Here is a 27,970-nt window from a genome sequence, read left to right on the forward strand (position 1 = left end):
TCAATACATGATTTATATTTTCCATGCACTCATTCAAGCTAAAAAATATCAAATTTGATATTTACAGATTTACAAATTTTCATTTATCCATGCACTGATCTCGATCACATACACCTTTACATCATCCTATTCAGTTAGATCCTGATAGTTCAATTTTCTTTTTTTTTGTATTTATTCCATTGTTCCTGCAGGAAAACTAAGGGAGACAACCCTTGCGTCATGTAAAATCACAGTCTGAATCATATACTTCCTGGGTGAATGGTCTACAACTTGCTTCCCTGGTTCTTCAGTGGAGTTAGGTACTTGTGGAAGGAGCTATGAACCTGGAATATGTGAATTACAACAAAATTACACCAATACAGAGACATCCTATATATGTGGACATTAATTTAAATCAACCTGATTAAGGAAGTCCTCGTTCGTTTCCCTTGTTGAGCGTGTCATATCCCGAGTTTCCTCTGGCCCTGACACCATTTCTGGTGTAGGGCCAGAGCGCAGTACTCTATGAAAATGTGGAATTCTCCGACACCGTTGGGTGTCACTAAGATTTTGGTGCAAATACAATAAAATCGGGTGTGACATAACACCTATACCTGCGACCTACATAGTTAGTAATATGGTGTTGAGTCAAGTATGAAATTTTGACCAGCGTAAAGCGAGGGTCTATACAGATGGAATATAACACTGATATGGGACTAAATGGGTGTTCTGGGGTAAATAAATATCTCATTTATCCATATATGTAAGGTAGGTGTAATGTCACACCCGATTTTATTGTATTTGCACCAAAATCTTAGCGACACCAAACAGTGTCGGAGAATTCCACGTTTTCATATACCTAGTAGTGGGATCTGGCCCTACACCAGAAATGGTGTCAGGGCCAGAGGAAACTCGGGCTAAGCGTGTTATAGAAGGGATATAGGGATGTATCTTTCTATATGTACATTTGTCAGCATGTTAGATCGTACTCCGCCCCAACAATGATCCTCTCTAATGGCATATTCATTTTCTCTGATAATTTTAGTTTCCTTTTTGACTATTTTTTGTGATATTTGTGCTAATCTAGGGTAGCAGTGTACAGTAAAAATGCCAAATTCTGAAAAATATGGCACATGCTTTAGATATGTAAACATTGCCAGTTAACCTTACATATAACCTCTAATAAAGTATATATATTTGAAATCTGTACAACATTTGCAATTTTAATAGAGCTCTGAAGGATAAGTAAACTGATATTTTCTGTGATTTTTAGAGCTGTGAATACCATGGTAACAGCTTAAAAAATTCTCAAAAATTGCAAAATATTATGATATTTGACCCAAAATGGCACAATTCTCTACACAATATTTTTTCTGAAACCTATTTAAAATTAAATATCTCTATCCCAAAGACAGAATTAATCTTGTTTGGACATATGTTGTAAATTAAGTTTTTCCGCTATCTTACCTTTTCTGTGGGCTTCCATTTTGCGCTGTAGGCGAAACTAAATTTCCTGTGTAAACACACGTTCGGAAAATCCGGATATTTAAAATCCGGAACCAATTTATTGATTTTTGTTTTAATAAATGTGAAGCCTGTATGTACTACTTCATACTGGATATACCAATTATAGTGTACATTTATTTTTTCATTTTTTATACATATCATAATACAGGAGTTATTTGCTTAACAAAACAATTGCCCATGGCCAGGCTGTCTTACTGTGGTGTGCTACCTTATACATCACTTTTGTTAATTCTAATTTTACTAAAAACCCCATGAATGTCTAGAATATGTTCCGACGAACAAAATGACATATCGGGTTACTGTGTATCTTTAATAGTCACCGAGTATTGCTGATTTCCCTGAGAGGTGTATTTTGACAACTTTTTCTCCCAATCCAGTAATAAGGGGAGGTAATTTTAAAGATGAAAACTCCCATAATTCTGTATATCTCTTGAATAAAGTTGTGTTTTGAGTTGAATGTGGTACTTTGAGTCTCTGTGCATGTAATCAAGCAAAAAATACTATACAACTATCAAATTTAGCCTTGTAATATGACGTCATAGTTACCATGACGTCATCAGTAACTATGACGTCATCAGATGGTATCTATGACGTCATAAATACTCAATGGTGTCATAATAAATAACCAAATTCCTTTCCAAACCTCAGCTTAGCAACACATGCAATATTCTAACTGATAAATCATGACATGACATCCAAGATTTCAAAATGTCATGCCTATGACATCACAGTCATCTGTTTCCACCCCGGTAATTCAGATATGTACCAATGATCATATGAAAGTGTCCGCTGATCCCATTTTATGCGGAAAATGCTATTTTTTCTGCTTTACCGAAGGAAGTGACAATAATTGACAATATTGTATCAACCGTACACTCCATCAATTGAAATTACATGCTTACCAATGTATAAATAAATTGAAAATAATGGTTTCACCAAATATTTCAAAAAATAACACTTACTGTAATAGTTTCCATGGATACGGGGTAATAAATCAGGTAAAACAAACCAGAATTCAGTCTATATGGTTTGTTAGATACCCAATAAGTTATTTTGGGTTTGTTATAAAACATAGAATATCTTTTCAATTTACACTGACTCATTAACATTATGCTTAATTAACCCACCCTTAAAATGGGTAAATATGCGAGTTACCTCCCTTGATTCCTCTAATATGACAAGCCTGATAATAAACAAGTTTTAAATTGTTTTTATGCATTTTTGAGCAATAATGAACTAAAATGAAGCTTAATCAAGCATAATTAAGCACAATTTCCAAAAAATAACATTTTTCAGCCCTTATAAGGTAGCAGTGTACAGTAAAAATGCCAAATTCTGAAAAATATGGCACATGCTTTAGATATGTAAACATTGCCAGTTAACCTTACATATAACCTCTAATAAAGTATATATATTTGAAATCTGTACAACATTTGCAATTTTAATAGAGCTCTGAAGGATAAGTAAACTGATATTTTCTGTGATTTTTAGAGCTGTGAATACCATGGTAACAGCTTAAAAAATTCTCAAAAATTGCAAAATATTATGATATTTGACCCAAAATGGCACAATTCTCTACACAATATTTTTTCTGAAACCTATTTAAAATTAAATATCTCTATCCCAAAGACAGAATTAATCTTGTTTGGACATATGTTGTAAATTAAGTTTTTCCGCTATCTTACCTTTTCTGTGGGCTTCCATTTTGCGCTGTAGGCGAAACTAAATTTCCTGTGTAAACACACGTTCGGAAAATCCGGATATTTAAAATCCGGAACCAATTTATTGATTTTTGTTTTAATAAATGTGAAGCCTGTATGTACTACTTCATACTGGATATACCAATTATAGTGTACATTTATTTTTTCATTTTTTATACATATCATAATACAGGAGTTATTTGCTTAACAAAACAATTGCCCATGGCCAGGCTGTCTTACTGTGGTGTGCTACCTAGGTAATATCTTAAATAAGGCATGAGCATTTTCAGATTAAAGACTGATTTCAGACTTTTTTCACATGTTGGGTGCAATATTAATTTTAATATTTAAGCATTGATGTCATTATTTTTTAGTTTCATCAGGGTATGAAACAAATTTTGTTTGCAAACTGTATGAATCCATGTAGCGTTTGCAAACAAAATTTGTTTCATAACCCGATGAAACTAAAAAAAAAATTGACATCAATGCTTATAATTAATTTTTGAAAATGATTTTCTAATTTAAAACATGTTTTATGTACAATTTTACTGGTTTTAAATGGGTTTCTTTTTCTCAAATCAATACGCAACGTCAATTGTCGTATTGTGACGTCACATTTTTCGCGCCATTCTCGGAATTTCTTTCATAGAAGAATGAAAAGAATTTTTCGACCAATCACATTTGAGTATTTACCATGAAAACAAAGAAAAATTAATTATTTCATCATAGAAAACACTATAAATTGGGATTTTAGACTTTTTAACATTCAGCAGCTCTTATCCCTGTAAAATAGAATTACTGGAAAATAAAAATCTCAACAGTATGCTCATCCTACATTTTACATTTTGTACCAGTAGGACAACAATGTAAATACATCTGTACACTTACATCGGTAGCATTCAGCGGTGAGGACTTGGCGTACTTGTACAGTGCTTCGTAAACCTGTCCATCGTTGCGTCCAAGGCAGCTGTCCAGTTGGTTGTCGTGGAATTCAAATGCATCAACAAAGGTGACTGCATTTGGCCTCACCTCTTCTAATAGGTCGCCCAACTTTCTGGTCAACATGTTGATCTGGGCCTCAGTGAAAAATCCATCCTGTCAACAGAGAGTTACCATGGTAACAAGCACTCCAGCCATGAAACTCATTGTGTATGAAGTTTAAAAAAAAAAAAAAAGTTGCTACTTTGTCATAACTGCTATGTCATCAATAGTTCTTCCCAAAAACTTATACATTGTACACATACATGTACCATTCTTTAAGATGTGTTATCAAAATCAAACCTAATATCTTTATTGAATATTACCCAAAGAATGCACAAAATCAGTTGCAGTAGTGCTGCAACCAAAGGATGCCTTAAAAACCGTTATCAAAAGTAAAAAAATGTTGCTATTAAATCCCAATACCGGTATATAGCAATCTTTAACCACAAATCAGACCAAAAGGTGATAACTGGTCTGTTGGACATAAATGGCCTCGCTGCCACTTGACACCCTAAAACACAGTTTGGTTAGTAGAATCCCATCGGCAGTTCCTAATGTTAGCTACTAACATTGAATCGGAACGGAACGGAACGGGATGGGACAGGGCGGGATGGACATGTGTACTATAGTAACACTTTATGCCCCCCCCCCCCCCCCCCCATTTCATGGTGAGGACATAAAAATGATTGAAATAATGATTGCAACACTGTTTCTTATCTTTTAAAGCTGTACCATATATCAGGGTGGGGAAAATTTCACATGTGAAAAATGTCCCCTATATCCCCTATATAAGATGGGGGAAATTTTAGCTGTAAAAGCTGTCCCATATAATATATCCAGAAGGCAGAGAAAAATTCACCTGTGAAAACTCTCCTTTATCCCAAAATAGGTGAAAATTTCACCTGTGAAAACTGTGTCACATATCAAACATCTGGGTGAGAAGAGTGTTACCTGTTAAAACTGTCATTTATATATCAAGGTGAGGATATGGAAAATTTCACTTGTGAAGCTACAGCTCCATATACAATATACACCTGATGAGGGAACTTTTACCTGTGAAAATTGGCCCATATATTATCCGGGGTAAGGAAGATTTTACCTGTGAAAATTGGCCCATATATTATCCAGGGTAAGGAAGATTTTACCTATGAACTACTGCTATACACCTGATGAGTACTAACTTACCTGTGAAAACTGGCCGATGTTCCGTATTATACCACTGACAGCATAAAGTCTACACAATGTTGTCATAGCACTCTTCACTTTGGGGTCAAAGTTCATGGAAGTCACCTGACTGATGAAGGTCTTCACCACAAAAAGATGACAGCAAGCCTACAAAAAGCGAACAGGTTTTCCTAATTTCTTTTCCATACTAACAGGTTATCTGTATATCAGTTTTCTAAAAAATATTAATTAAATTTTTTAGCTATTTTCAAAGATGAGTGACATAAAATTTACATGTTCTTTGAAAGTTCAGAAAAAAAAATTAAGTTTTCTGATTTAATAAAAACATTTTGATTTATATTAGAAATATTCTACAAACGTAAATGGTGGTTGTTACTGAAAGTCTGGTTTATACAAATTTTCTGATTACACAGTTCAATATAGATATACATTGTAGATGTAAACTGTAAAAGGATTTATTTTTGTTTTGGTTAAATTTTGAGTTTTGCGTTTTTGCTGGGGGTTACATCTTGTGGATTCCTTGTTTTGTTTTTTGTATTTCAAGATTGTAATAAAACAGTGGTTTTAAATGAATGTCCTGTTTACACAGGTTTTCAGATTACACAGTTCAATGTTTATTTATGTATTATATACAGTGGTTGCTACTGAATTTCCGGTTTTTACAGGTTTTCTTATCTTACCAAGTTTATTTAAACACCATTGGAAGATTCTATTGTAAGCTTAATTAACAGTTTTTTTTTTTTATTAAACATGGTATCATATGTTTTGGGGGTTATCATAATTTTTTTTATTAAACAGGTATAAGATTTTTTTTAACAGGGTATCAGATTTTTTATTAAACAGGGTTTTAGATTTTTCATTAAACAGGATATCAGATTTTTTTTTTATTAACCAGGGTACCCGATTTATTTTGTTTAAACAGGGTATCAGAATGTTCAGTTTGAGCTGTATAAGGAACAGGTGTTACCTCGGCAGCCCAGACCATCTGTATGGAACTCTTATTGGAGGAGTCCCACGGCTTCTTTCCTGCCCCCATCCAAAAAGATATACTTAGTGCAGCTGCCTTCACAAGTCTATGTAAATAAAAAACAAAAGTCTTCAAAAACAACAACAGTGATGACAAAAACAACAATGTCAACAACAACAGTGATGACAAAAACAACAATGTCAACAACAACGACAACAATAACAACAGTGATGACAAAAACCATGATGTCAACAACAGTGATGACCAAAACCACAATGTCAACAATGACAACAACAACAGTGATGACAAAAACAACAAAGTCAACAACGGCGACAACAACAACAGCGATGACAAAACCAACAATGTCAACAAAAATGTCAACAACAGTGATGACAAAAACCACAATGTCAACAATGACAACAACAACAACGATGCAAACAACAACAGTGATGACCAAAACCACAATGTCAACAACAACAGTGATGACAAAAACAACAAAGTCAACAACGGCGACAACAACAACAGCGATGACAAAACCAACAATGTCAACAAAAATGTCAACAACAGTGATGACAAAAACCACAATGTCAACAATGACAACAACAACAGTGATGACAAAAACAACAATTTCAACAACGACAACAACAACAGTGATGACAAAAACCACAATGTCAACAACAACAACAACAACAACATGAACAACTTACTGAGTATACTACTGTCATCACCATTTACCTGTCGTCAAGATTTTCACCAATAATAATTCAGCTAAAGTTTCCCTCTTCCCTACTGTAAACATCTCCTCTTTAATCATGGGGATTTTAAATGGAACTAAAATGGCAGAAGACAAGAATTCCTTATTCTTATTCTCAGTGTACCTTCTAAAACAGTCTCCACGTCAATTGATATTGTGTTTTTTAGAATTACAGTTTTGGTTACAGGTAGGTATCCTCGTGTTACGTATAGATAGTGTTATATTGGGTGGGGTACAGTGAGTACATTTAACATTTTAGTAAATGGATATAATACAGAGTAATATTGGGAACAGTTTCATTTGTTTACAAACAATTCTCTGTGTGGTTTACTTATGTGTTTGATGGAATGGACGTTTGAAAAACTCCTTAATAATTTATGGCAACTCGTGAATTTTAACTTGACTACTAACAAGGGTGAATATGACCAGTATGTAACTACGAAGGGTGAATACGACAAACATGTAACTACCAAGTGTGAATACGACAAAAATGTAACTATCAAGGGTGAATATGACCAACATGTAACTACCAAGGGTGAATATGACCAGTATGTAACTACCAAGGGTGAATACGACAAACATGTAACTACCAAGGGTGAATACGACAAACATGTAACTACCCAGGGTGAATATGACCAACATGTAACTACCAAGGGTGAATACGACAAACATGTAACTATCAAGGGTGAATACGACAAACATGTAACTACCAAGGGTGAATACGACAAACATGTAACTACCAAGGGTGAATACAACTAACATGTAACTACCCAGGGTTAATACGACCAATATGTAACTACCAAGGGTGAATACGACCAACATGTAACTTTCAAGGATGAACATGACAAACATGTAGGTACACATGTACCAAGGATGAATACCACCAGCATTTAACTACTATGGTTGAATACGACCAACATGTAACTACCAAGGGTGAATATGACAAACATGTAACTACCAAGGGTGAATACGACAAACATGTAACTACCAAGGATGAATATGACCAACATGTAACTACCAAGGGTGAATATGACCAACATGTAACTACCCAGGGTGAATACAACTCACATGTAACTACCAAGGGTGAATACGACCTTCATGTAATTACCAAGTGTGAATATGACAAACATGTAACTATCAAGGGTGAATACGGACCTTCATGTAACTACCAAGGGTGAATACGACCTTCATGTAACTACCAAGTGTGAATACAACAAACATGTAACTACCCAGGGTGAATACGACCAGCAAGTTACTACCAAGGATGAATACGACTTTCATGTAACTATTAAAGGTGAATATGACATGACAAACATGTAACTACCAAGGGTGAATACGACCTTCATGTAACTACCAAGTGTGAATATGACAAACATGTAACTATCAAGGGTGAATACGACCAACATGTAGCTACCAAGGGTTATTGGAAAAGCATAATTTATTTCAATGTATGTGTGTAATTTTTATTTTTTGTGATTTCAATGTTTCAGAAGATAAAAAAACACTTTTTTAAATCAACGTTCAAAAGACTTAACTGTAACAAAGATTATAGATCCAGCTGATACACACTTGCTATGAGAACATGTTACCATATACAATTTCCATTGTCTTTGTGAATCAAAGTCGGATAATTCAGTGCAAACTTTTTGACAAATGGATAAAGTCTGAATCAATACTTGGCACATTTTCATTTGTAGTACTCAAACAATTCTCTGGTTCTTCAATGATTTGCTAAATGTATTTGATGGAATGGACATATTTGAAGCACCCTTATATGAGAGACGACAACTCATATATACAGTAGTGTACATAAGTGCCATTGTGTTACTGCTGTAAACAAATTGTCCATTATTAGTCAGCAACTGAGCATGGTATAGACTTTACGGATCGTATTGGAACAGTTCAAGATCATAAACTGACTGTACTGGAACGATTTTATCTACTTTGGAAATTCTAATGAATCCCCAGGTTTAGGACTAGCGAACTTCAGGATGAAGCTACATGGAACAGTTGTCTTGCTGGGCATATTTTGCTGTGTTCATTACGGAATTGCTACTTCTGGTACAATAGAAGATATGGAAAACCTTATAGACAAAATATTCACAAACTACCGCAGAGAAATACGGCCGGCACGTAACCTAAACGAAACCGTTCAGGTAAACATTAGCTTTTTTCTCATTTCCATTGCAGACTTAGATGAGGTTTCTGGAGCGATAACCATTAATGGAGGAATAAGCATGCATTGGCGAGACTTCCGGTTGTCATGGAAACCTTCTGATCATGCCGGTATCAGACATTTAATGCTGAACTCTTCAATGATTTGGAAACCCAAAATATTCATACTATCCTCCGCTTCAGACATCGAAAGGTTCGAATCTGATGAATTTGACGCAGAAATTCGTAGAAATGGCCTAGTGCTAATGACGCCAGGGAAAAGATTTGCCGCAAACTGTGAGATTGATATGACAAATTTTCCGACAGACAGACAGAAGTGTTCGATGACTTTTATTGCATGGGGATATCCAAGCACTGAAATATATCTCACTTCAATGCTTTCACACTTCCTAATGGATTTCTTTAGTCCACATGGTGAATGGGACGTGGAAGAAACTTCGGCAGAGGCATATTCACAACCTGACGTAGGAAGTTCAAAACTTGTGTATTACTTCATTTTAAAGAGGAAATCTCCTTATTTTTTTTTAACAATGATCGTACCAGTGTATATCCTTTGTTTCCTCAACCCGTTCGTCTTTCTCTTGCCGGCCGCGTCGGGTGAGAGGATTTCCTACACAATCACAATATTCCTGTCGCTAGCAGTTTATATGACGCTCGTCGATGACAACATGCCGAAAGTTTCCGAGCCAATGGCGGGTATTTCCTACTTTCTCCTCATAGCAATGATCTACAGCTGTGTGTTGATAATACTCACGATATTTACACTCCGTTGTGAGGCTCTGACAGATGTAAGCATATTTCCAAAATGTTTACGACGAATTGTTTTTAAAAAGAACAGACAAAACAGTCGAAAGATGAATTACAGTACAAACAGTGACTCTGATGTTGTGAAGTCGGAGTCCTATGATGTCAATGTGGTCGGAAATACAACAGAACACGGAAAGAAAGAAGAAAATTTCCCAGAACCAGACAAAAGTGACATCATGAAATGTATTGATATTTCTCTGTTTGTCCTATCAGAAGCCATTGTGTTCGGTCTGATCCTCGGTTTTGCTATGGTTTATTACAAATAGGAGAATAGCAATGTAGATGCTGTAGTGTCACATGACAGTCATGTGACAATCTTAAGTAGATGTCATGTGATGTGTTTACAAATAATTCATCCAGATTGATCCATTATTTTTGAAATTTATACTGTGCTTATACAAATTTCTTAATGAAATCTAAAACATAACACTTCATATTAACTGTTGACCCGCAGTCTCCAATTACCTCAAAGCTAATCTGAGCTACATCTCGGATCCCATTGATGCAGTCTAGATCACATGACTTGATTGTTACACCATTTTGATCAACGTCACAGAAATGCTTGGTACTACAAGTACACTACTGATGGATCACACGCAGTGATGATTCTGACTGAGTACAATTGTGTTACTATGATGTCATTTTGGTACTATGCTGATCTTCATCACTGCGAAGCTTTGTATTGAGTGCTAAATAGGCTGCGAATCAATCACAGAAATGAACTTGATTTAAAAATGCTATTCTTTCAAATGAACATAGTAGAAACAAAGCACATACTTATCAAAGAAAGACACAGTTTAACCTTTGTAAATGTAAATACATTTTTTTGTATAACCATTAAATGCTTGTTAAATTATATTCATTGTCAATAAAAATGCAATCTGAGTCATATAAATATTTATGGCACCCTTATTGTATCTATATGTCATTCAGATTGCATTTATACTGACAATGAATACAGTCTGACAAGCATTTATTGTTAAGTGAATACATAGCTGCATATAGTATACTATCCACTTCTGTTTTTGAGAGTAAGTACATCATTGTATATGACTTATATATAACCATAACAAATCTTTTCAACCTTGCTGGTTTTTTCAATGGTTAATTTTTGCAATTTTATCAAAAGCCAATGTAAAAAAAAAGTAATTTGTGGAAATTATGAAATGGCCATAATCATTCATATTAATTTTAATTTCAAGATTTCAAGATAGCATGTGACTTGTCTTCGATATATTGTTCAATGAGGTAGTCACCAACTACTACAAATCTCAAAATGACCCTGGCTGTAACTTTAATGTGTGGTCAATACAGCTGACAAACAAACCTCTTAAATAAAACTCCCAGATTTGAATTTATAGTCACCTTGCTGCTCTGTTTTCGTAAGCCTTTATGATGCTGTCAAAACTGAGGGTGCTGTTGAGGTCAGATGTGGTCGACAATTGGTCAGTGATGTAGGAGAACGACTTTGGTAGGCTCTGTTTTGCCTTCATCTGGTTGTAGCATTTCACCAGGAACCTTTAAAGAAAATTTCAAATGCCTTAAAATGGAGTCAACATTCATTATCCTGAAATATACAGGACCATAAAAAAGTTATCCGAGTACTCGAGTTATACAAGTTTTCATATTTGTCGTTCCAGGGCTTTTTCTCACTGGTTTGGGAAGGGGCCTTTTTGTCTCATTTTGGGAAGAAAATAAATGAATTGGGAAACACTTTTTCATGAGTAAAGGGCAAATTTTGGGAATTTGGCTTAGATATGAAATAATTTCTATTGGAAATGGGGCCCAGTCCTGTGTTCATATGGAATATTTGATTTTTTCATCATAAATGATCCTATCATCCTATAAAAAGCCAAGTAGGTCTACACAAACTTTTATCATAAGTTATGAGAGAATAAGATAGCATGTAGACTAATTTGCTGATAAAACTAGGGTTATCTGACAAAATCAGTGAGTTGGCAATTCTGGAAAGTATGTTTTTCATTACTGTTTCTTTTACTCTTTTTTTTTCTGGTAATAATCCCATGCAACTGCATTACAGAAACAAGAGGCCCAAGAGGGCCTGCATCGCTCACATCATTTTAGTGATATTAAAAATATTGTCCTATTTTAGGATTGGCCTCTAAGTACTATGCATTACAGTCAACAAACAATCCTTAATTATTTAGTTTAATTAACCTTTAGCCTCCCGATTCCAAAGAGAAACACCAAAAATTGGTACAGAATTGGTTTCCTTTCCATAGTACTTAAAATCTTCCAGACCAAATGTGGTCAGAATATCTTCATCCCAACAGAAGATGGAAAATTATACAGGTATTCCCGATTCCCCCTATTAGCCCCCTCTCTAAACCCCTCACCCCCTTTCCCTTTGCCCAGGGGTCAGACACTGTTTGAGCTCACCTTTGGACAAGATGAGTTAATAATTAACACAAATGCTATCTATTTATCTTTGTATGAGCCCATGACAATAAATTTTTCAATCATAGTTTATCTGTTGGATAATTATGGCAAAATTTTGTGATGACAAAATAGACGTATCAAGACACAGTCTATATTATACAGTGCAGACAAGGTTTCTTGGCGGAATATTTTAATATAATAAGTTTAGTATTTGATAATATTATACTTTGGTTTGGTTTGTTTTTCTTTAACGTCCTATTAACAGCCAGGGTCATTTAAGGACGTGCCAGGTTTTGGAGGTGGAGGAAAGCCGGAGTACCCGGAGAAAAACCACCGGCCTACGGTCAGTACCTGGCAACTGCCCCACGTAGGTTTCGAACTCGCAACCCAGAGGTGGAGGGTTAGTGGTAAAGTGTCGGGACACCTTAACCACTCGGCCACCGCGGCCCCATAATATTATATACAATTATAGCCTTCTGATAAGGTCGATACATGCTTTTATTAACCTGAAAAAAATTGTTTAATTATGAAAATGGCTGTTTTGATTTTTAATAATCAGTAACACTTTTAAATGTAATAATAGAGACTGATTTACGGAGCTTTTGTAAATATTCCATTATATCGTTTAAACACTACACAATGAAAAGTAAATGAATGCAATATCAATTGCAATAATTCTTGTGATAATTTAATATTCTAACAATCAAAGATATCGCTCGTCATGTTTTAAAAAGCAGGCAAGAAATTTCGCACTGTCGGACAACACCAAGGGGAGGTAATTTATAAAGAATTTTATTGAGAATCAAATATCTGGGTTGAAGAGATTCAAATTTTTTTTCTTGGACAGCGTCTTAAGTAAAAAGACTGAAGATAAGTGACATATGTTTGCAACCCAAGTATATTTACATTTGATCCGCATTTTCCAATTGACACAATGCAAAGAGGCAGTTGCCACCACATGCCTATAACACCCAGTGGGTGTGGGAATAGAAACATGTCAGCCGACTGCATCACCTATACTTTGAGCAAATATGACATCACACAATAACCCAGTTCACAGCGAATTAGTTTTGCTATAATTTTTCAATTCAAAAATGTATTTTGTATATTTGTTTGATATGTAAAATATAGGAAATTAAATGTTGAAGGAAATGAAAACTTTTGGTTATCATATTCTTCAAAGCACTATTTTTTTTAGCAGAAGATCTAGTCAAGTGTAATGAAAATTGCTGTAATTTTTTTTTTGGTTCAGTTTTCAAAATTGAGGACAATTGTAAGGCAATGTAAATACACGTATAAGCATTGAACAGTGATGTCGTTATAGTCAATATGACAGCAAGATGTATGGTGGGCAAATGCAGCTTGGGAACCTGTTAAAACCACTGTTTATTGCTTAAATGAAGTTCCAGTAACTAGTAATGCAGGAGATAGAGTCTGGACAACCTTTTCCTTTGATTTAGGTCAAAGATCAGAATATAGGTCAGAGTGACCTACTCCTGGTGCATGACACAATGTCTAACCAGTAGGTGAACCCATGCCTAAAGTAGGAAGATCCAGTGAAATGTGGTGTAGGAGACAGAGATCTGACAACCTTTTTATTTAATGTAGGCCAGAGGCCGTCAAAATGTAGGTCAGAGTGACCCTGAAACTCAAACTTGATCTGTAGCTACTCTAACTGAAGTCGGACAGACAGACAGACAGACAGACAGATAGAAATACAGGGAGGAAACCTACAGTACCTACCCCCATCCCCCGACCCTGTTTCACCGGTAAGGGACATATAAAATCATATTACGGACAATTTTCATTATACACTCACCTCGCTGTCTGAAGATACATGACAGTGTTCTCTCCTTCATAAGTACACTCCACCGTTGCCGTCGTGTATATTTTCGGAAGGCCACTTGCGTGTGAATAACCATGACCGCCACAAGAAAGTCGACAAATCTCGACGCCATCAGCCGCTGCTGATGTACAGAAAGCTTTCAGACCGGCAGCTAGGGCATGAAGCTACAACATAAAGAGTCTCCCGTTGAATATCGCAACACTGTAGTCCTTAATGCTGCGATTTGATAAGGCATTTCAAACCATATGAACCCCCTTACTCGCCAACACAAACTTCTTTGAGGTATTCTCATACTAGACAAATACATGAAGATTGACCAAAACCAGTTTCAAATTGAAGTCTCCATAATGATGACAAATATTTTCTATAAATAGTAACAGTGACCTCGACCTTGGCACTCTAAACATTAAATTGTTTGCTTAGAATCAATTTAACAAGACATTAATCATGGTAAAATAGTCTCATTGAAGTTATATTACATTACGGTATACATGTAGTTTCCTACTTTTTGAGCCGAGTCTTCTAAAAATGGTTCAAACCAAATGTTGGCACCAGTGGAACTAGAGAAGAAGTTTAAAATGTGCTTTTCAAGATGACGGCCATCTTGGATTTCGGAATCGGCCCGAAAAATAACAACACTTGGTCGGGATCATATCAGGATCATTTCAAGCAAGTTTCAGCACTGGTGGAACTTGAGAAGAAGTTTAGAATGTGTTTTCAAGATGGCGGCTATGGTGGCCATCTTGAATTTCGGACCGACCTGAAAAATAACAACACTTGGTCAGGACCATCTCAGGATCATTTCTGGTAAGTTTCAGCTCAATCCAACAGGTGGAACTTGAGAAGAAATTTGAAATGTGAAAAGTTTACGGACGGCGCATGGCGGACGACGGACGACGACGGATGAAGCACGATGGCTATAGGTCATCCTGACCCTTCCGGTCAGATGACCTAAAAAAAATGTATTGATGAAAAATTTGAGCTCAAACCGTCACATTACCAATATCTGATTCAGGAACATACTGTGTTTATTCAACATGGTTAATTTACATATGCCAATCAGACTTTATCAACTAGGTTCCGCAAAAACAGCGGTGAAGTGAAGAATTAATGAAAGATGGGTACCTGAGGGAGTTCCTCCAGGTTTCCTTTCTCTATACTGTTATTGACAGTTGTGTAAAGTTCGTTTATGCTATGTCCTGTAAAGCGGAATGCATACGCTGTGGCAATCAATGGGAATAACTTGTACTGCTGTGTTTGGTAGTCCATAATCTGTGCTTCTGGTCCACTGTTAACACATCAAAATAAATTATTGTCAACACGAAAAATGATTTGTCCTGATCAGACTTCATAGTCAATTGGAAAACATAATAGGCATAATTCTTACCAGGTAATTGTTAAACTAAATTGTCCATATAAACAACAAGTGCAATCAATGATTGCGAAAGCTCACCGGCGGCAGCAATCACACTATGCATTCATTTTTTATGTATGTATTATAAGCATGTCATTTTGAAATCGTATGTCACATAATATCACTCCTGGACCTCTAATGGATGTATAAACCAAACAAGAAAGGTGTGGACTTACAAGGTTTCCAAAACTAACCCCCAAAATCTTTAAAGTGAGTTTTTTGTCAAAAAAAGTAAGTACACTAAATGGTAAAATGCCAAAATCACAATTTTTTTCTGCATGATTTTGCCATAACATCACTCCTAGACCTCTAATGAATGTATAAACCAAATTAGAAGGGCATGAGGTGTATACTTTTGGACTTACAAGCTTTCCAAAAACTTACCCCCAAAACTTTAAAGTGAGTTTTGGTGCCAAAAAAGTTAAGTCCACAAAATGGTAAAATGCGAAAAAATCACAATTTTTTTCTGCATGATTTTGCCATAACATCACTCCTAGACCTCTAATGAATGTATCAACCAAATTAGAAGGGCACGAGGTATATCCTTTTGGACTTACAAGCTTTCCAAAAACTTACCCCAAAAACTTTAAAGTTTTGGAGTGGGATGCGGACGCGGACGCCGGGGTGACAGCATTAGCTCTCGGTTACTCGTAACCGGTGAGCTAAAAACAAAGTCAATCAGCAGACTTATTTGTCCATCATCTGAATGATTTGTCCATCATCTGAATGATTTGTCCATCAGCAAACTTATTTGTCCATTAGCAGACTTATTTGTCCATCATCTGAATGATTTGTCCATCAGCAAACTTATTTGTCCATCATCTGACTTATTTGTCCATTTGCAGATTTACTTGTCAATCAGCAGACTTATTTGTCAATCAGCACACTTACTTGTCAACCAGCACACTTATTTTTTAATCAGCACACTTATTTGTCAATCAGCAGACTTATTTGTCAATCAGCAGATTTATTTGTCAATCAACAAACTTGTTTGTCAAACAGCACACTTATTTTTTAATCAGCACACTTATTTGTCAATCAGCAGATTTATTTGTCAATCAACAAACTTGTTTGTCAAACAGCACACTTACTTGTCAATCAGCACACTTATTTGTCCATCATCTGACTTATTTGTCCATTTGCAGACTTATTTGTCAATCAGCAGGCTTGTTTGTCAATCAGCACACTTACTTGTCAATCAGCAGACTTATTTGTCAATCAGCAGATTTATTTGTCAATCAACAAACTTGTTTGTCAAACAGCACACTTATTTTTTAATCAGCACACTTATTTGTCCATCATCTGAATGATTTGTCCATCAGCAAACTTATTTGTCCATCATCTGACTTATTTGTCCATTTGCAGACTTACTTGTCAATCAGCAGACTTATTTGTCAATCAGCACACTTACTTGTCAACCAGCACACATATTTTTTAATCAGCACACTTATTTGTCAATCAGCAGACTTATTTGTCAATCAGCAGATTTATTTGTCAATCAACAAACTTGTTTGTCAAACAGCACACTTATTTTTTAATCAGCACACTTATTTGTCAATCAGCAGATTTATTTGTCAATCAACAAACTTGTTTGTCAAACAGCACACTTACTTGTCAATCAGCACACTTATTTGTCCATCATCTGACTTATTTGTCCATTTGCAGACTTATTTGTCAATCAGCAGGCTTGTTTGTCAATCAGCACACTTACTTGTCAATCAGCACACTTACTTGTCAAGCAGCACACTTACTTGTCAATCAGCACACTTACTTGTCAATCAGCAGACTTATTTGTCAATCAGCAAACTTATTTGTCAATCAGCACACTTATTTGTCAATCAGCACACTTACTTGTCAATCAGCACACTTACTTGTCAATCAGCACACTTATTTGTCAATCATCTGACTTATTTGTCAATCAGCAGACTTATTTGTCAATCAGCACACTTACTTGTCAATCAGCAGACTTATTTGTCAATCAGCAGACTTATTTGTCAATCAGCAGACTTATTTGTCAATCAGCACACTTATTTGTCAATCAGCAGATTTATTTGTCAGGGAGCTTACTTAAATGTCAGATTGCTGTTGCTAATTGACATATTTAATTGTCAAATAGCTCAATAATTAGTTAAGTCAGTCATTTTACAATTATGTAATTGCCAGGCTTAATCAAGTATCAGTCTGCAAACTTAATTCTCTAATAATATGAATTTTTGTTATGTTCATACTCCAATTCAGATTTCAAATGTGGATGTTGGCAAATTTCCATCCACATGTTTAGTTATTTCTATTTCAATAATGATCAATATGTTTTCTTGTAATAGGTCACACGTCTGTAAAAGATCTTTAATATAAACTTTATTTTATTCATTCAATTCAGACATATCAAAGATCTTTGAGATTTCATTTACAGAATCTGGTAAGTTTTTCTCATCTACAATTATAGCCTTCTGATGAGATCCATACATGGTTTTAATAACCTGAAAAAAATATTGATCGAGGACAAAGTCAACATGACATCTTATCGGGAATCACATGAAACTATTTCAGCCAATCAGAAAGTGTGAAAAATATGATTTTGAAATAATTCACATTTTTTTTTTATTTATTTCTATATACCTGGTGAGACAGGTGAATTTCAACTTTGACATTAATTTTTTTTTCATTACAGAGGCAATTGTATGATGTCATAACGATAATTGTGATGGCACGTACAATACTGTTATTACAGATGTGTCTTACAATATTTATGATATAGCTGTATGACATGGTAGAACGGGCTAGATAATGTAACTTAGTAATACAATGCACATTTACCCCGGAGAAACCTCAGTCTGCCTCCTTACTGCCGACTATCGGGTAGCTATAGTACACGCCATGGCCAAGATGGTGGATGTTCCTCTCACGATCATTGCACGTACAAACAGCATTGTACCGTAGGTAAGACGAGCTCCTCCATTGGTTGAGCTGGTGAACGTACCATCATCTGATACCTGTGGATGTGTAAAAACAAATTTGTTCTAGCCAATGATTGAATGTATAAGTTTCAGTATTTTACAAGAATCCCCAAAGAAGCTATATAATCTTTTATTAACCCTTTCACCCCTACTGACCATATTGGACTTCAAATTATGAAAGAATGGCAGAGTCCACTAAAGTTTCTTAGGGTTGAAAGGGTTAAAGGGGCATTCCTTCATTTGAATAAAGTTTAAGTCGTCAATATTAAACTTACAGGAAAATATGTATTTTTTCCAAGTAAATGTTATAATCTTTACATTGATATGGCAGTTAGTTTTAATCTCAAGATAAACCAAAGTTCTCGAGTATTAAGTCCTGAAAATTCTTAATTCGACCCGAAGTATCACTAATTACCACAAAGACATACTAACAGTATTTGTATATAATATGCCTTTCCCCTGTACAATGCGGAATCAATTTCATTACATGTAGGAACAAACACTCATATAATCATCGTTCAGACATAGATTCAATAGAAATTGTGCATGTTTCCGATGTGCGAATGAAGGAATGCCCCTTTAATCACTCTTGTTCAGGCATGAACAGAAGTGTGTAATGGGTCTTACTTTGAGAGAAAACTGGAATACCCAGAGAAAATCTATGTGAGCAGGCAACCCAACACCATTTCACCTCCGATCAGGAAATTGAATCCTGGCCGTTTAAGTGAAAGGCGAGTGTGTTACCTCTATGAGACAGAGAGAAAGACAGATGAATAGAAAAATGAATATCATACGCTTCAAGGCATAAAAAGGAGAAAGCAAAAAGAATAGTTTGCATACCTTGGCGTATCTCATGAGCATATGGTCCCGAGGAATGCGGACATTATGCAATCTCAGGTAGCCATTGTCGTTTTCATTAAAGCCAAACTTCGGTCCAATATCACCAATTTCTATTCCTGTTCACAATTAATAAAAGATCTTCAGCAATTCAACACCAGTAAATCTCTGTATAAATCAAAACCTGTTTAAACTGACATTTTGCTGGGTACTGTACCTATAGCATATTGCAAGATATTTCTTAAAGAAATAAACCCACCTCTTTATTGTGCTTCAAGCCATCAAATACTTTTTAATTATCCTGCGATATTCCAACACAAAGATAAGTCAGGGATAATAATATAGGTTTTTTTTTATTGCAGAACAATTAATTTTCCATTGTTTTTATGCAGAATGCAGCTTTCTGATTAATTGGTTGAGGTTTCCTTTTCACACCTTTATGAAGAAAAAGGAAATATCACGAAAAACTCGACGTTTACGACAATTGAAGTTGCGTATTGATTTTCGTTCAAAAGAATCCCTTACTGAATAAATAAATTTGTATATAAAACATGTTTTAAATTTGAAATACAGTTTCAGAAATTCATCATAAGCATTGATCCTCATGCCCCTGTCAAACCAAACAATATTGACATCAATGCTTAAATGATCTGCAATTAATCTTGCCTTCAAAAAAATCAAGAATTGTCAGAAGACAATTAGATAGCTTGCTGAGTGGGTTAATTTTCAAAAAGTACATCAGAGGTCATGTACAAGGTCAGCCAGTCTACAAATGTCATTCAAATGGAAAACATGTGTTATGGCAAGCAACACACTTCAAATATGAAAGTCCTATCTTGTATGGGTTAACATAAAGTGACCAAGATTAGTGCTTTTTAAAAGCAGGTCAAAGGTCAGACAAGGTAGTAAAGATGGAAAAGTCTTGTTACAAGGAACACAAACATGAAATTCCTAAGCTGTGTCCTCAAAGGATGACACAACAATGTTTTATAAAAACTTTAACCTAGCTGTCTGCGTACATACACTGCTGATGCTGGGAATATACCAAAAGCTTTATCCCGGCAAGCTAAAAATTATGATATAGAAAATGACATGGAATCAAAGATGGGCATGTTAGTGTTCATGTTGTCTTATTCACAGGTAAAAACAAAAAATCAAATTTTCATGTTTTTATAAAAAATATTGAAGACAGAAGAACAGGTTGTTTATGAAATAGACCGTAATAATGAATTTTCAAGGAATCCATTTCCTTTAGAACCCTTTGAAAACAGTGTATGTTCAGAAACACTTATTTTATGAAAATGGAAAAAAATTCTTATTCAAATATTTTTTCAACAATTTTTTTTTACCTGGAAGTGGCTTGTGTGTTTTGAGGTCTCTGAGTGGCATCATAAAAGAATGAATGCCATGACTTTTTCCTTGCGTTTTCAACACCGCCATCACCACACAGCAATTCACAGTCTTCCCCACTTAAATATATATCCAAATAAAAATATTTTCATTGTTTGACTTTTTTATTCATTTTACAACATGAAACTTTTGTTGTGTATAAACTTTCATTGTTTTCACGGTTGCTATGGAACCACAAAAATAAATACAATACATATTGTATGTATTATTGTTGGATGGGTGAACCACGAAAATTTGTACCCACAAAATAATTTGAAACTCCAAGCCGTGAAAGGAAATACACAAACATTTCATGTTACATATAGTATATAACAACTTGTCTGGTATATAAATACATCCTAATGGCCTTCAATAGAAGCTTGTGGGAAAGGGAGGGTCTTACTGTGGGAGGGACAAGAGGAAACTTTCATGGGCCATTGGGAATAAATACCTCCTACTGGCCCCGATAGAAGCTTGTGGGAGAGGGAGGATCTTACTGTGGGAGGGACAAGAGGAAACTTCATGGGCCATTGGGAATAAATACCTCCTATTGGCCCCGATAGAAGCTTGTGTGAAAGGGAGGGTCTTACTGTGGGAGGGATAAGATCAGTGGGAGTTCCCCATAAGCCTAGTGGTAGGATGCCTGCTTGATAAGTGAGAGGTCGCTAGTTTGAGTCCCACTGACGGCCGGCTATTTCTCATTACTCCTTCTTGTTACGCTTCAATATACATGTATTCCTATAACAGAAAACATGGAGGAACATCCACAATTTTACAGACCCCTCTTTCAGTTCCCACAGAAAGGACATATGTAAGCGCTACAATTATTTTGACAACTGTATCCATGATGAATGAATTGACTCACAATTTGCCGGCCAGTATTTCATCGAGGTGATGGTAGGCGAGTTCATTACAAATTCTTGGGTTTTCGGGTCAAAGGTCGCAGTTGTCTCCAAACCTCTAAGGAAGGTACCTTAAAAAATGTAATCCATGGTCTACATTTAATCTATATTTAGATTCAATCTAATTAAGATTTAATCTAAATTTGAAATTAATCTAAATTTAAATTTTATCTCAATTTAAATTTAATCTAAATTTTAATTTAATCTAAATAATCTAAAATTACAATTTGTAAATATTGTAGCTGACAAACAAACATCTTCACTATGTTATCAAGAATAAATAAAGCTTATTGTCATTTTAATCATATTTATAAAGTCACAAAATGTCCCCATTTCAAATTTTAACCATGAACCATGACTGAGCTCTGCCTTGATCTCTCTTACCATGACCAAGTTCTGTCTGGGCATATGTTCCAACAATATCGAGGTTTTTTGCTAATGGCAGCCATTTTCTTTTCTGTTCCTCTGTGCCAAGTTTCTCTATAGTGGGGATAAACATGAAGCCATGGACTCCCAGGCCACTGTATTCATTGGGGCTGATTGCTCTGTCAGGCAGAAATTAAATCAAATAATTGTGTACATTTCAGAAAGATTATGACATAATGTATAATAATAATACTACTGCAACATGGTTTATGATTACAACGCCTACAGCTAATGTAAACCTCAATAAAACAAAGGAAATCGTGATTAAACCTCAATATAACAAAGGAAATCGTGATTAAACCTCAATATAACAAAGGAAATCGTGATTAAACCTCAATAAAACAAAGGAAATCGTGATTAAACCTCAATATAACAAAGGAAATCGTGATTAAACCTCAATATAACAAAGGAAATCGTGATTAAACCTCAATATAACAAAGGAAATCGTGATTAAACCTCAATATAACAAAGGAAATCGTGATTAAACCTCAATATAACAAAGGAAATCGTGATTAAACCTCAATATAACAAAGGAAATCGTGATTAAACCCCAATAAAACAAAGGAAATCGTGATTAAACCTCAATAAAACAAAGGTGAGATAACTCTGTTTTGACTGCATTACCTAATCCTTATACTCACTGTGTGACCATAAAGACTTCATCTTGGTCTGTGATGTTGTGAGTCTCCCGGATGCGTCGGGCCATATTGGCTTTTTTCAGATGGAGGGAGTACAGCTCTTCTCGATTACAGAATGCCCACGGCTTCATTGTTTTATATTCTGGATCGCTGTACACAACATTCACTGAAAATGTAGTCAAGACAGCCTGATCAAAGATAGTCTGTGGGATATCAAACAAAATGTATAAGAATGGAAGGTAACATAAAATTTTCAAAAAATTATTTCATTTATAATGTTCATATGTATTGGTACTTAAAATAATGAAAGTATCACTGGAATGAAAAAATATATAATCACATATCTGCACAGAGCTTACCTCTATATAGGGGACATATCTGCACAGAGCTTACCTCTATATAAGGGACATATCTGCACAGAGCTTACCTCTATATAGGGGACATATCTGTATAGAGCTTACCTCTATATAGGGGACATATCTGTACAGAGCTTACCTCTATATAGGGGACATATCTGCACAGAGCTTACCTCTATATAGGGGACATATCTGTACAGAGCTTACCTCTATATAGGGGACATATATGTACAGAGCTTACCTCTATATAGGGGACATATCTGTATAGAGCTTACCTCTATAAAGGGGACATATCTGCACAGAGCTTACCTCTATATAGGGGACATATCTGTACAGAGCTTACCTCTATATAGGGGACATATCTGTACAGAGCTTACCTCTATAAAGGGGACATATCTGCAGAGCTTACCACCATATAGGGGACATATCTGTATAGAGCTTACCTCTATATAGGGGACATATCTGTACAGAGCTTACCTCTATAAAGGGGACATATCTGCAGAGCTTACCTCTATATAGGGGACATATCTGTATAGAGCTTACCTCTATAAAGGGGACATATCTGTACAGAGCTTACCTCTATATAGGGGACATATCTGCACAGAGCTTACCTCTATATAGGGGACATATCTGTACAGAGCTTACCTCTATATAGGGGACATATATGTACAGAGCTTACCTCTATATAGGGGACATATCTGTATAGAGCTTACCTCTATAAAGGGGACATATCTGCACAGAGCTTACCTCTATATAGGGGACATATCTGTACAGAGCTTACCTCTATATAGGGGACATATCTGTACAGAGCTTACCTCTATAAAGGGGACATATCTGCAGAGCTTACCACCATATAGGGGACATATCTGTATAGAGCTTACCTCTATATAGGGGACATATCTGTACAGAGCTTACCTCTATAAAGGGGACATATCTGCAGAGCTTACCTCTATATAGGGGACATATCTGTATAGAGCTTACCTCTATAAAGGGGACATATCTGTACAGAGCTTACCTCTATATAGGGGACATATCTGTACAGAGCTTACCTCTATATAGGGGACATATCTGTACAGAGCTTACCTCTATATAGGGGACATATCTGTAACATATATGGAAGCCTCTCAATGTTTTTGTAACATTGAATTAGGATAAACTTACATGAATATGTTGAATGATAGAAAATAAAACCTATGATGATATCATATGAGAATCAATACTGTTATTCTTTTCAATTGCCATTAAAACCAGGAAATTACCCACTTAGCACTCTCTATATGTAAAAATATGTCATGCACGCATGCTTAAACTGGTTTGTTTTTGAAGAATGGCGGACTTGCGATCAAAGCCAGGCATCAGAAGCTCAAAGTCATTCAAACATAATGGTTGCTGCCATGAAGGCAAAGAGAAGGACTGGGTAAATTCATAATAAAATCTACGACTTATAGAATCTGTTGGATAAAAAATAAAGCTATGTTAAACATGAAATTTCACTGTAAATTCATATTTGCAGTGAATCTTCTTGGCACTTAAATAAACAAACCCATGATGTTCTATTTATCATCCAGGGATGTTAAACGCAGTGCATGCAGGGTTGGTTCATGTTCTATTTTTAGATGTTTATTACATACTTTACTTATGAAATGTTGACATAACTGAGCAATGAAATGAAGATAAACCCATAAGGAATTATGAAGTTGATATTTATTAACAAGAATATAGAGAGGCTTTAAAAGATTGTACAGAACCCAGTAATATACTGTCTGTATTCTGTAAAAATTAATATTTTCAACGGGTTTGATTTTACATGACCTGTATTTTGGATGATAGAAACAAATACCCTGGTCATTTGTGAAAAATAGATAGATTGAAAATAAAATTGTGAGAGAAAAAAAAAATTCCATTGAATGATTTCCATGATAAAGTATATACAGTGTACATGTACATATGTATTACATTGTATACATTGCTTCAAACTTCAGACAAAATTTTAACTATCAATTAAAATAAAAGACAATTGCAGTATGTTAATATTACGTGACATTCTTCAGGTTCAAAACTCAGATTATCTCCTGAATGTTCAATTTGAGTGTCCAAAGTCTACAAGACATAAGAGTTTCTAGATATATGAATGAATGAAATAGGAGCATCCTAGATTTTGACCTGTATCTAGATCGATAAAATGCTGGCAGTCTGTAGCTTGTATCTTTGCACAGGAGTTAGATAGGCATATCAAATACAGTCCTAGTTTTTGACCCCTTTAATAAACTCATAATCTACCAGGTAGGTTTTGTTTACACTTGGAGCTCTTTAATACCTTTGCAATTGTACCTACATATTATATATGCACAATGCATATCAGGCCGTCCGGTTTCAGTGAAATATTTTTTATAGGATAGTTAAAATTATAACTTCAGGAACTTTCTTTTATTTTGTAATGCTTGGATTGTTTCCTGTAAAAATCAAAGAATTATTGGATTACATGGAAAATCTTAGTTTAATAACTTTTCCTTAATTTTGTATTTTTTCTCTCAATAGAAATTTTAAGATGACATAAAAATTTGTATTTCAAAATATTTTATCATCCAATAATGCATGTTTACATGTACTAACAATTTCATATGTAAAAATATGTAAAAAATTATAAGAAATGTCCTTCATTTAGGTTCTGCTATGCCTTGTTATAGTGGAGACATATCTGTACAGAGCTTAAATGCTTCTATATTATTTGGGGATAAATATGTACAAAGCTTATTCTATCCCTTGGTTTAATTTGCTAAAGAAAATACACCTCAAGCTGAAGCTATGTCCTAGTTAAAATGATTTCCACACTTAATTGTGTAATATAACAGACATGCTGTGACGTTACTTCTGTTTTCCGATGTTTTTACCCTAAATATTTATTGATATTACCATAAACCAGATAAGATTAAAAAGGAAAACAAACTTGAGCTAAAAAAAATATACCAAGTTATTAACACATTTTGCATGAATCAATATATTTTCAAGAGGTTTAATTTTGCAAAGAGTTATATTAATTCATTTTCAAGGATAAAAACAAATACATAGTGAAATTACATGTGCAACATGTTAATGTATGTTATATGCCATTCCTCAATATCAAAACTAAGAATATCCCTTGAATGTTAACAATTTGAGTGGTGGGGGAGACTGCCAAATGTTTTGAAGATATAAAGTTTCTAAAGTTTCTAAAGTTTCTAAAGTTTCTAGTGATAAAGTTTCTAAATATATTCTATGTATGGATGACATAGGAGTGTCCTGTATCTGGGTCTGTTCATGTTATGTGCCATTCCTCAGTTCAAAACTCGGATTATCTCCTGAATGTTCTATTAGAGTGTCCAAAGTCTACAAGGTGTGAAGGTTTCTAAATTCATTCTATGTATGGATGAGATAGGACTCTATACGTCCTAGATTTTGACCTGTATATGGATTGACAATAAAATGTTTTTACACTATAACTGGAAAAGGAGACCTAGATTTTGACCTGTATGTTGAATTGATATTAAAAACATTTTTGTACTGTAGCTTATATCTTTGCACAGGACCTAAATATGCATATCAAGTATAGTCCTAGTTTTTGACCCATTTAATAAAGTCATTTATTAGGATTTATTAGGATAATTAATGGATGCAGGCTGGAAGCCTCTATATCCATATCAACGATATATGTACATAAAATAAATAAATGATTGATTTCCAGTATATCAATTGCTATGTTTCCTCAATATATCTAAAATGTTAAACTTAAAATGAATATTTTTCCAGTGTTTATCTAGCATTACTTCAAAGTTGTATACAGTATCTGCATCTATAATATGTTGCGGCAAATTATTCCATACATCTATTATTCTGTTACTGAAGAAATTCTTTCTTAATTCTAGATTACAACGTACCTTTCTTAAAAATTTTCTCAGAGTGACCTCTCGTCCTACTAGAACTGTCCATTTGGAAAAAGTTCTCAGTTACTCTATAATCATAAAGTTTGAAGTCATAATCTAGGTTTGAAGCAACACCTTTGTAATTGCACATAAAAATGTAAACTTTAGTTATTTTACAATTGCAAAACAAGTTATATCAACTTATGTTAAAAACACTTGTTAGCCTGGATGGAAGCGCACGAGGAGTAGGGGCCGCGGTGGCAAAGCATCACATAAATTTACTGGCATAGTGTGAATAGCATCACATAATTTTACTGGCATAGTGTGAATTATTCTAATTATACTGGCAAACCACTTTATTATCTTCTGCTACTTGCAGTACATATAAAGCGATAAATCACAGGTGCTGACTCGTTTTATAAGCTAATAACATATAAGAGTACATATAAATGAAAGGTTCTGAACTCCCTCAGGCTTGAAATCTGAATCATTTGGAAAGATTTACCCTGGATCCGTCGTACATAAGGGATACATTGTATATCTATGAACGACCCATCTTATATGTCATATTAGATTTTGTAATGAACAATCACCACTGTCACTTGTGCATTCCCTACAGTAGAATACAAACACATACTTATGTAACGCCTCCTCTGTTTTTTGTTAGCGCCGCCACATATAAAATCTGTTAAATTTTCACGGTCAAATGTGGCTTTCTTTCTCTCTGCCGACAAATCAGGGTTAATAGTAGAGGCCATGGTGGTCACTTCTCTCCAGCACAGCTCCGAAGTGGATACTGATATGACCGACTGTCAACGTCGTCCGCTATTT

The 27,970-nt window shown here is 35.0% G+C and overlaps 1 protein-coding gene and 1 pseudogene across 1 annotated transcript; one reads left to right on the forward strand and one right to left on the reverse strand.

The window, feature by feature from the left end:
• Positions 1-158: 158 nt before the first annotated feature.
• Positions 159-27,948, reverse strand: LOC117316467 (annotated as a pseudogene).
• LOC117316468 (neuronal acetylcholine receptor subunit non-alpha-3-like) lies at positions 7,989-11,427 on the forward strand. The gene has a single exon (XM_033871068.1). It carries the CDS (start codon positions 9,085-9,087, stop codon positions 10,339-10,341), a length of 1,257 nt encoding a protein of 418 aa, XP_033726959.1. The 5' UTR covers positions 7,989-9,084; the 3' UTR covers positions 10,342-11,427.
• Positions 27,949-27,970: the final 22 nt, after the last annotated feature.

The sequence above is a fragment of the Pecten maximus genome, chromosome 18, assembly GCF_902652985.1.
Source record: "Pecten maximus chromosome 18, xPecMax1.1, whole genome shotgun sequence".
NCBI lineage: Eukaryota > Metazoa > Mollusca > Bivalvia > Pectinida > Pectinidae > Pecten > Pecten maximus.

Bases quoted from the DNA above. Each gene is read 5' to 3' on its own strand.
- LOC117316468 (XM_033871068.1), top strand. From the start codon at position 9,085: ATGAAGCTACATGGAACAGTTGTCTTGCTGGGCATATTTTGCTGTGTT.